This window comes from Azolla caroliniana, unplaced genomic scaffold (assembly GCF_043228905.1).
Source record: "Azolla caroliniana isolate FFs.n. ecotype wild unplaced genomic scaffold, voAzoCaro1.0.p SCAF_3, whole genome shotgun sequence".
NCBI lineage: Eukaryota > Viridiplantae > Streptophyta > Polypodiopsida > Salviniales > Salviniaceae > Azolla > Azolla caroliniana.
The window spans coordinates 21068608-21079746 of NW_028230438.1; the positions used below are offsets into that span (position 1 = coordinate 21068608).

Below are 11139 nucleotides of genomic sequence, written 5' to 3' on the forward strand. Positions count from 1 at the left end.
CATAAATCGGACGGATGGTGCACGGCGTGTTTCGAATGGCCGGCGCATGCGATCTGCGTCGTCAGATCTTTGTCCACAAAAAAAGTGTGTGCCCCTTGTTAGTAACCCCGACCGGCTCTAACTGTAGCCTCTACCACCAGTAACCCGGGCTCTTTTTGCGCAGGCCGAGTAACCCGAAGAGGTTCAAGGCGCGTGCGAATCTGCACCGACAATAAATCTTTGTCTAGAAAAGCGCGTGTCTTGCTAGTGACCTGGCTCTAACTAGCCTCTACCACCAATAACCCAATTCTTATACATAACCTGAGTAACCTAGCTCTCTCCAGTAGCCCGCGTAACTTGGGTGATTGGACTAACTCAAAACCCAATTGAAAATTAGGATTTCACCGTACATATACACTTTGACAAATAGGATTTCACTTAGGATTTCAAATACACCATATACACTTCGGATTTCATCATATAAGCTTTGACATTTAGGATTTCAACATCTACACTTTGACAATTAGGATTTCACTTCAGAATTCAAATACACCATATTTGCTTAGGATTTCACCATGTACACTTTGGCAATTACGATTATGTTCTAGTATGAGGTCCGCAAGCTCATTATTCTATGCGTTTGTAGCCTCCATGTTGTTTTCAACCTCCAACTTGGCGGATACGTTGCTTTTGATATCCCTTCCTACAAAAACCCTGCAACCATAACCACAATTAGCACACATGCACTACTATTATAGTCTCGTGTACATTGTTGAATAATGCATGGTGCCATACCTCCCTTCATCGGGGCTTCTTTCACCCCGATCATAATCAAATTCAAATAACTCTTTGGACCTGGCAACCATATATGCACGCAAGGCAGATTGAAAAATAATGACGAACTCCACCACAATAATCTAAACCCTAATACCAACTTTCAAGAATGTTTTATCCATCCACAGTTTACCCAACTCAATATTTTCCTTTCACTCACAAAGCTGCAAGCATACCCAAATAACATCACAAAACATGCGATCAAAAGCAGACAGATAACATATGTCAACAATCATCCAATGCATGCATTCACAAGATTCTAAAACCTAATACCACATATGACGGTCCATTTTAGCCAACCCAACATTTTCTTTTCACTCACCAACATATACGCTTTTTTCAGAAACATCAAATGCATGCATCCAAAAGAATCTAAAACCTAATACCATAATTCGACAAACATTTTATCCATTTTCAAGAACATTTTCCGAACATTCACAAACATGTAGGCATGCCCATAAATCATTAAAAAAGTAGCAAACAAATAAGAAACCATGCAAATATGCATGTGGTGTTGCAAGTGGTTTGAGTTCTTCCATCCTAAAACCCAACTGCAACAAGCATGTTGTTGTTTCAAAAAGTGGGGAAAATGACAAAACATCAAGGTTTTTGTCGACTACAATTAAACTTTTAGTCGAGCTATTGCAATGATCCAAGGTACTCCTTTGAGTCGTGCTACTGCACAATCAAGCTACTGCTTTGAGTCAGGTTACCATTTTGAGTCTAGCTACCATTTAGAGTCAAGGCTATTGTTGTGAGTTGGGCTACTGTGGATGAATCGGGCTACGAAAATAAGTTGGGCTAATGAGATGAGTCAAGTTGGGCTACTGATTTAAGCCGGGCAACTAAGATTGGAAAGGGACGAGTTACTCAGGCTGCCAAAAAAAAAAAGATTTTAGAATGGTGCACTTTTTCTTGGATAAAGAGATAAGATGGTGTAGATTGCACACACCCTCGGAAATGAACTCTCCACTGTTCATGATTGTGGTTCCCTCGTTATGATTTTTGTTGCAAATAGACATGTCGATGTTATGAAAATACATACACACATAAATGATAAGACTAAGAAGACCACAACTCCGATTCTCACATAAAAATGATAAAATCTTTTCTTCTTCTTCTTTTTCCAAAAAAAAAACTCCTTACATTAGTTATAAAAAAAAATGTTAAAATCATTGGGCAAGGGCATGTCATGTGATAAAAATAATATTCATAAATGAGAGAAGGGCATTTGGTGGAATTTGACCAAACTACACACACAAAAGCGTGCCACTCTGCAACTCTCACATAAAAATGTCTGCGAAGAGAAAGGCGCAGTCTTTTCTTCTTCTTCTTCCTTTTTGCCCTAAAAATTGATACGCACGCACAGAGCGACAGCCAGGAACAGGGCGGACACACAGACAAGGAACAGAGCTCCAGTTTCGGCCATGGATCACTCAGAGAATCTGTATCCGAAACTCATGTAGAAGAAGAGAAGCTCCCCCATACAGAGCTCGAGTCTCCACCATGGATCACTCAGAGAATCTGTATCAGAAGCTCATGTAGAAGAAGAGAAGCTCCCTCATACAGAGGTCGAGTCTCGACCATGGATCACTCAGAGAATCTGTATCAGAAGCTCATGTAGAAGAAGAGAAGCTCCCCCCTCCCCCCCCCCCCCCCCATGACTCCCTCCTTAGGTTATGGCAGACCCTGCTTCCTAAGAAGAAGTCAAACGTTTCTTCCTCCTCATTCTCTTTATCGCAGTTGGAACTCGGGAGAAGTGGCGGGCTCTTCTTGTTCCTTTCCAGAAAACCCGAATTCCCATCATCTCCTTAACAGAAGACAGGATTTAATGCATCGTGGAAAGGCGAAGAGTCTTGCGTTTCAAGAACTTTCTTCTTCTTCTGATTTCATATACGCTGGAAAAGAGAAGATTTTTGCGTTTCGAGCTTTTTCCTCACCTTCTTCTCCTTCAGGGTTAATGTATATCGGAAATGAGAAGCGTTTTGCTATTCGGGCCATTTCATGGATCTCTTCTTCTTCATCATCAGATTTAATATGTCATCGAATTGAGAGGCCTTTTGCTTTTCGAACTTCTCCTTCGTCATCTCTGGGTTCCATATATACTGGAATTGACAGACCTGATGCATTTCGAGCTTTTCCATCACCATCTTTGTGTTCAATATATCATGGAAAATATGAACCTTCAGCTTTTCGACCATTTTCGTCATCATCTTCAGGTTCAGTTTATACCAGAAAGGATGGGTCTTTTGCCTTTCGACCTTTTTCGACATCTTCTCCTTCAGATCAGGATTCAGTTCCCGAATGGATAGAAGAAGTTGTTCAGCTGAGTGAGCAAGGGGAAGTCTTAGATTCATACAAAGGCTACCGAGAAGCTATGCCAGGATTAGATGATTTTGTATATGTCGGGGAAAAGAAGAAGAAAGCTCTTACTGACGAGCAAATAGTAGAGAATATTTGCAATATTATTCGAAGATGGGGTTGGGGATCACTTGCTGAAAATGAGCTTGAGAACATGACATTTCGACCCACTTCTTATCATATCATCGAGGTTTTGAAACAATTCCGGGATTTGGATATTTTGATGGGGTTTTTCCGATGGTCTCGAGGCCAAAAATGGTATTCCCCAAGTATTTCAGTATTCAATTTACTCATAGACAGAACAGGACTTAATAGAGATTTTGATGGTGTTCTATGGCTGCAGAATACAATGAAAGAAGATAATTGTCCCCCCACTTCTGTCACTCTAAACATCCTTATAAAGTGCTATCTTCGAGCCTCGAAGCTTGAAGAAGCTCTCTCTTGCTTTGCAGAGAACACGAAATCAAAAGATCTTCAACCTGATATGATGACTTTCAACACTTTGATCGGATCGTGTGTTGATGGTGGGCTACATCAAAAAGCGATTGAAATCTTCAACACCATGGAAGAATTTGGATCAGTTCCTGAAAAACATGTGTACGAGACTATGATACCTGTATTTGTGAAGGCAGGAAACCTGGAAAAGGCAGGCAAATTGTTTGAGGAAATGAGATCTAAAGGAAATCAAGGGAGTCTTTCTCTTTATGCATGTCTTATTGATAGTCTTGGAAGGGCAGGAAGACTTGATTTTGCTATGAAGCTATTTAGTGAGATCAAAGATTTTGGAAAGACACCATCTGCTGGCATGCATGTGTCTCTTATAGAGTCATTTGCAAAGGCAGGGAAGCTTGAAATGGCTCTGAAAATCTTGGGATTAATGCAAAAGGCCGAACATATACCTACATCTTCAGTATTCACTTGTCTCATCGACGCCCATCTAAAAGCAAGGCAACTTGATAAGGCGATGCAATTGCTTGGGAATATGATGAAAATTGGACATTTGCCTAGTCGGGCACTTTATTCATCTTTTATCGATGCTCATTTAAAAGCTAGAGAGCTTAATACGGCTATAAAGCTATTTGCTAGTATGCAAGATGCTGGGGTTTTGCCTACCCCTCCAGTTTGTACCGCTCTGGTACATTCTTCTGCCTTAACTGGTGATCTTCAAACTACAATGAAGCTTTTTCAAAGTATGCATAAGCTTGGATTTAGACATGGTGAAGGAACATATGCATTGGTCCTTCCTCTTCTCATGAAACAATCTCCACAAGATCATCTTATGAGCTTTATGCAAGAAATGAAGGCAAACCATTACCCTGTTGATGGCCTTGCAAGTAATGCTTTGATGGGTATATTGCTCGATGGTCATACGATTCCGGCATGCGAATGCTACAAAGTATTCATGTCTATGAGTGTTGAGATAAACTCCAGAGTGAGCCGGCATATAATGGAAGCATCGTTGAAAGATGGGCTTTATGATGTGGCAAATATGGCTGTGGAACGTTTAATGAAGTCCGGGTTCACAGCTGACCTTAGGATGTATACCCTCATTCTGAGTTGTTTCTCGAGATGTGAAGTGATGGATAAAGAAGCTTTGATTATGTCCATGTTGAGCTCGACAAACCACAGTGCTCATAAGTTTTTATGTGGTTTGCTCACTAGTCCCGAGCAAAGGAATGATTCAGCGTTAAACTTTGTTAGATCATATTTTGAGAGTCTTGAGCATGAGGTGGATGAGAAGCTTGCTAGATGGTTCACATGTGTGCTTTTGAACTATCTTGTCCTAATGGGGCAAATCAAGCGTGCGCGATGCGTTTGGAAAGTCGCTTATGAAAAGAAACTCTTTCCTAATCGGATCTTATTTGATCAAGAGCTCGTGTGGTCGCTAGATGTCAGAGCTCTTTCTATAGGGGCTGCGTTGACCGCCATCGTGCATACATTGCATAGGTTTCGGAAACGTATGATTCATTACCACACAATACCAAGAAGAATTAAAATTGTTACAGGAAGCACTTTGAATGATCCTATTCAAGATTTGCTTAAGCCATTAGATTCGCCTTTTGAGAATCATGGAGGAGCTCTTCGATGCCGAGGAGCATATGTTGCACAATGGTTTAACAAGCCTATTGTCGAGAAATTCCTTGAAAACGAGTTACCTTCAAGAGATGAATTAGTAATGCAAAAAATCAACATGCTCTTTCCGAGGCCTAAACCTGAACCATACATGTTAATTGTGAACTCGGCAACAAGTTTTTGATATTTAATTCATTGTCACATGAGTTTATTTCTCTCAACGAGGTAAATGAAGACGTACTTTGTGAATAGTTGTTGCGGGGGTTTACTCTATTATCAAGCCTCTATGTCTTGCTTGAATCCTTGCGTAATTTGCTTGGCTCAAGCAAAAGTTTGGAAAACAATCCCCTAGTTTAGTGTAAGTTTCACTTGCAATACACAAAAATACAATTCAACATGTTTGATTGTATTAAGGTTTATTACTTTACTCAGTAAATTTATTTTTTGAACCAGGGATCCTATACCATTGGTACAAATGCTGAGAGTATATGTAAAATTTGTTACTTTGTTAGTAACAAATCCAATGGCAAATATACAGATGAAAACTTTGTGGTAACAAAAGATGATGCTAGGTGCATGTATGTGGCATAGCATGGTGAAATAATTTTGTCGATTACATGATAAAGATGAAAGAGTCAAAAGAATTGTTGCCAGATTATTGGAACACTCTCAAGTACAACAGATGATGCACATGACTTTAATTTGTAGCTCTAAATATCCCTCACAAGTACATTGTTGTTGTCTTCCCACATTGCACCGAGAACATTTTATTCCTTTATCATGGTTGATAGCTCCCTTTGTATTGAGTTTCGACACAACTTCTCTTAGGTCAAGTAGTGTAATATAGTGCAACTCCTAAATGGATTATTGGAATATCCTCTCAAGTACAATATAGCCAAGGCACATGACATTAATTTATGCTCTAAATATCATTTTCAAGTACATTATTGTTGTCATCCCACTTTGCGGTTGAGGACATTTGATTACCTTGTTGTAGCTAATAGCTCCCCTTGTATTTGAGTGTTGTTTTTGCATGAGCATGACATGACTTCTATTAGGTCAATGTAGGCCTAGTGTAGCAAAGGTTTCAATGCAAATTATGCCAAATCTCATATTTGCACATTGGATGGACAATAAAGAACATCCAAGCACACTCTTTAAGGAGTTTGACGACATAAAAAACACAATCAAAGGTCATTTGAGTACCAACAATAGAAGAAACCATCATAACTTCAATGCCACATATAATACCTATTATTGTGGAACCCCTACACATGCAATACACTAACACAATTAGCAACAATGTCTATATCAACAACTTCCACGCATCATATCCCTACCCTAAGAAGGTGGAGTTTGTTCAACCAAATGTCATCACAAGATAAACAATCACACCAATAACAATTCCCAGTTATGAGAACCTTAGAGCAGTGCGATATACTTAGAGAAGGTACAACATCTAGATTATCTCAACTCTAAGTGTTTGTTGTCTATTCAATAACAAGTGATCAGATGATAGTCTATGCAAAATGGGAACTTGACTATCCTCAAAGTTGGTAGGCATATCTCATAACACATTCCTTGGGGGCATCTAACCTTGGAACATATACTAATTTAATGAACTTCATATTTATAACCACATTAATGGTTGTTTTGAGACCCCATATGGCTTATAATTTGTTATCTAAATATGCTCTAATTTCAACCTTAGAAATCTTCCTGTAACCTTATCGATGCTTTTAACCTATCCATTTGCTTGTGGATGGTAATGCACTATAATATTTTGTGGACTAGCATGTGTTTTGGTTACCTCTGCACTAACATAACCATAATTTTGCACAAAAAATTGGCTATACTTTCAACTTTAATATTTTTTAGAGTCACATACCCATGTTGTTGGGACGATGATACACCTACAACATGTTTTGCTTCTTTAAGTTTGATTGGGTTAACATCTCCAATTCCCTTCTAAAAGGAATGTAATTGTATAATTGGGTGATTCCCCATTTTGCCATATGAACCAAGTTGTCCCAATCTATGGGACTTGATACATCCTTGGCATATTAGTGAGAATGTTTTAGGATTGTTGGCCACATAGGCCCACATCATGATCTCTTTTTGTCACACTTTCCATGTCTCTCAAAAAGTGACCTCACAATGTCACACTTCATTTCTTCGAGAATTCTTTCTTGTTCTTCAACCACTATATATTTTTTTGTAATTTAAACTATGCCTCCTCTCTACAAATGGTTTGCCATCACAATGAATGGTAGACCAATACCCAAATCTGATAAAGAATAAAGCAACAATAATGCAAACACGATATGTACAACAATACCATGAAGGGCACACCTACAAAGATCAATTAGAATTGGCGTTCAACTGGAAGGATAGCCAATGCTTGATTGAAGGTGAAAAGGAATGATGAAATGTCCATTGCCATTAAAGACATGATAGAGTGGGAAAACTCAAGGAAGAATTGGTACTAGTATTGGCTTGAGAATCAAAGATGCTAAATAAACCACCAACGAATGATGAAATGTCCATTGCCATTAAAGACATGATAGAGTGGGAAAACTCAAGGAAGAATTGGTACTAGTATTGGCTTGAGAATCAAAGATGCTAAATAAACCACCAACCCCCCCCCCCACATGCAGTGTGAGAAGAGTCTCTTTCTTGGTAGCGCATGTGGAATGATAAAGCAAAAGTATTTTTCGAAACATTCTAAATGAAACCATGACTTTCCTGCTATTACGTGTGGATTAATTAAGAAAGAAGACATTCTCTAACATTTTAGGGGATCCACATCTATGCCCAAGATTGACGCAACCTAATTGCTCGATACAATATTCTCCATATTGAAAAAGTTAATACTAGAAGGTTACAAGTTACAACTCACAAACAATAGGAAAAATAATGGTTAAAATTTTGACATTTTTTATTGAAGATATTATCACTACAATCACAATGTCATGATGGTGTACAAATAAATGGGGAAACCTTTTTTGGAAAAATAAAAAATAAAAAAATAAATGGGGAAACCGAACAATAACGATTCGCTATGGGCATTGAATTGGAATGCTTGAGAGAAGCCTAAAGGCACAATGTAATAACTACTTGTTTCCTAGAAATGGAGGTTAAATAATTAGGCAAAAGGATCTTGAACATTTTTCATAGACTCATCCCTTTCGTACCTAATGTTTGTGGGATAACTAGGCAATACGTGTGACAACCATATACAGACGATATCATATATTGTTGTCAAGTCAAGAGGCCAAAAGAAAAGCACCGTATGGTAAGTGGGGGAACAAAGACGAGACAGATGTATGTGTTTGGGTGTGCGTGTGTGTGGTTAAGGAAGATGATAAAGAATCAAAACCATCATTGGAATATAAAATGTGCAATGATACAAACTACAATTCTACTTTTATATATTCAAACTTTTTGTGGTGTCACAATGTTTTGGAATGGTTAATAATAGTCTGACACATGGATAGTGTTTCAAAAGAGTTAACCCTAGTTTCTTTGCTTGCCAACTCACTTCATTTGCTTTATATAAATAAATGGGGAAACGTGATATAACACAATTGTGAAGGGGATCATTGATGATGGTGGTTTCTTGTCCATTTCCCTCCCATTTACGTAGGTCTTCCAAGGTTATTCTACCCTTGATAATGAAAAGGAAATCCACCTTAATGCACATGAAACTAGATGAAATAATCTCCACCTTCCCTTGCCCTTCAATACACAAAAGTGCAAAACAATGGGGTGGTACTTACTCAAACATGCACCCAAGATAGGTTGTTTAGGATTGAATGGGCATATTTTGCCATCAACTTTGGCACATGTTGGCATTGAGTTCAATATTCTAGTCTTCATGAAGCATCCATGTCATGTGAACACAACCTATGAAATGCAAATTTGTATGTCATATGCTAATGACCTCTAGGTTTAAGAACTATTTTTCTTCGAATAACGTTTATTTATCCCCCAATCTCCCATTCATCGTTGTCTTTGTGGTACAATGTATCCACAACTCTCTTTATTTCTTCTATGACATGCTTATGTCTCCACGTATCATCATTCTCTAGAATCAACAATCTCAATATCACATCAAATTTCTAATCATTTAAGGTTGTCGTCAAAGTTTGTCTCCAAGTGTCTTTGCCTTATACCCTTGGGCCTCTCTCATCATATTTCTTCTAGAGATGGTGATAATGTTCCCTCCTTGTTTCATGCCTGGTCTTTCTTCGTTATTCTTTTAATGAAAATACAATCATCTCACTTCATGAGTCATGATTTAATCATGTTATTATATATTGCATTATGATTTTTTTCATGGGGAACAATTGTTTCCTTCATTCATGTGAATATTCATGATTGTTTAGCATGGCATGTACATCATTATCCTTGATAACAAAGTGTCACAACCATAACATCACTCACATATACCACCACAATGCTTCTTATTTCCCAATATTACGTCTTAATAATATTGGAATTCCAATTGGAAAACTTAAAATTTGTTTCTCTCAACAATATTTATGAGTTAATAATTCTTACCCAATCTAAACCTCAAAATTTTCCTTCAACCTTATTACAATATCAAGAGGAAAGAAAATGGTTGTAGGAAATCCAAAGTATCCATTCTAGGTAATTCGATGAGCACATTAGCGCAAGGATATTTTAATCATAAAATCACTCATCCACAAAATGAGTATATTAATATGCCACCACATCAATAACTTTTAGGACGTGGAAGAATTTGCTAACAAACTCACCACTTATTGATATACATCACCTCATAATCGACCATAAGTATTACTAGACAACTCTATGATATGAAATGATTCAGACTTCAATATTTTGAATTGCAACTTTCGTAGCATACCAACTTGGTTTAACTAAGATTCTAGTAGATTACATGACAACATCTTTGTGTTCACATCAGGTGGTCGCTTTGTGGATTCTCATACATTAGCGCTTCGTTGAAAACCTACAAAATTTATGATGCTAACATATGGACCCAACCAATGATCAAGTACACAATACATGTCATCGGTAATATGTAGTGCAAAATTAAAGCTTGATCAAGGAAAAATCAACATCTTGAGGCATGTGGCTTGCATATAAGAGAGAATAAAAACATATATGCAAACTTAATAAAGCAACTAAAACATCCAAATTTTAAGCATCGCACCTGGGGTATGAATGTGACATGGAGGAAGGAAAAAAACTTAGGGTAGGTTCTCGTGGATGGTTGGCCCCACAATAGGTTAAACCACGAGATAATTTCTAAATTTAAAAAAAACAATGAATTCAAGCTCGTTCAAATTCAATAAAAGTTAAAAAATATGCGTAATTATATCAAGTTGGTATGTTAGTGTTGTTGGAGGTGGGAACCAGTAGAGAAAAATAATAGTATGATTCTTATAATCTTGTCTCATCCCTTATTTGTTTTTTTTCCTTTTATTTAACTCCATCTTTCTCTCGAATTATGAGGATAGTTGATAATATAGTCTATTAGGTTGTAAGCAGGGGTTTACCATTTGAATGTTCCCTAAACACCTAAAAATCTACAAAACTTACATGATATCCAGTATTGGGCAAAGTTGATCAAACAAAAAATAGAGATGACCACAAAGAAGTCAACACCAATAGCAAGTATGGGATATAACATCATTTTGGCAATCTTTGGATGGTATGTGTTATGATCCCTCAAATCTATGCATCCCATTGTTGATGACAAACCATATATGATGCTTGTGTCTCCTTTTTATTTCTCTTTGAAACTTCTTTAGTTATCATTTTCGATGGCCAAGGAGATATAGAAAACCCACATATATAATTCAAGATGAGTATTGGATATACCAAAGATGTTTCCATGTGAAG

The 11139-nt window shown here is 37.6% G+C and overlaps 1 protein-coding gene across 1 annotated transcript; it reads left to right on the forward strand.

Moving 5' to 3' along the window:
- Window positions 1-2499: 2499 nt before the first annotated feature.
- Window positions 2500-5463, forward strand: LOC147866523 (pentatricopeptide repeat-containing protein At1g79490, mitochondrial-like). Its single transcript, XM_087316975.1, has one exon. It carries the CDS (start codon window positions 2645-2647, stop codon window positions 5429-5431), a length of 2787 nt encoding a protein of 928 aa, XP_087173101.1. The 5' UTR covers window positions 2500-2644; the 3' UTR covers window positions 5432-5463.
- Window positions 5464-11139: the final 5676 nt, after the last annotated feature.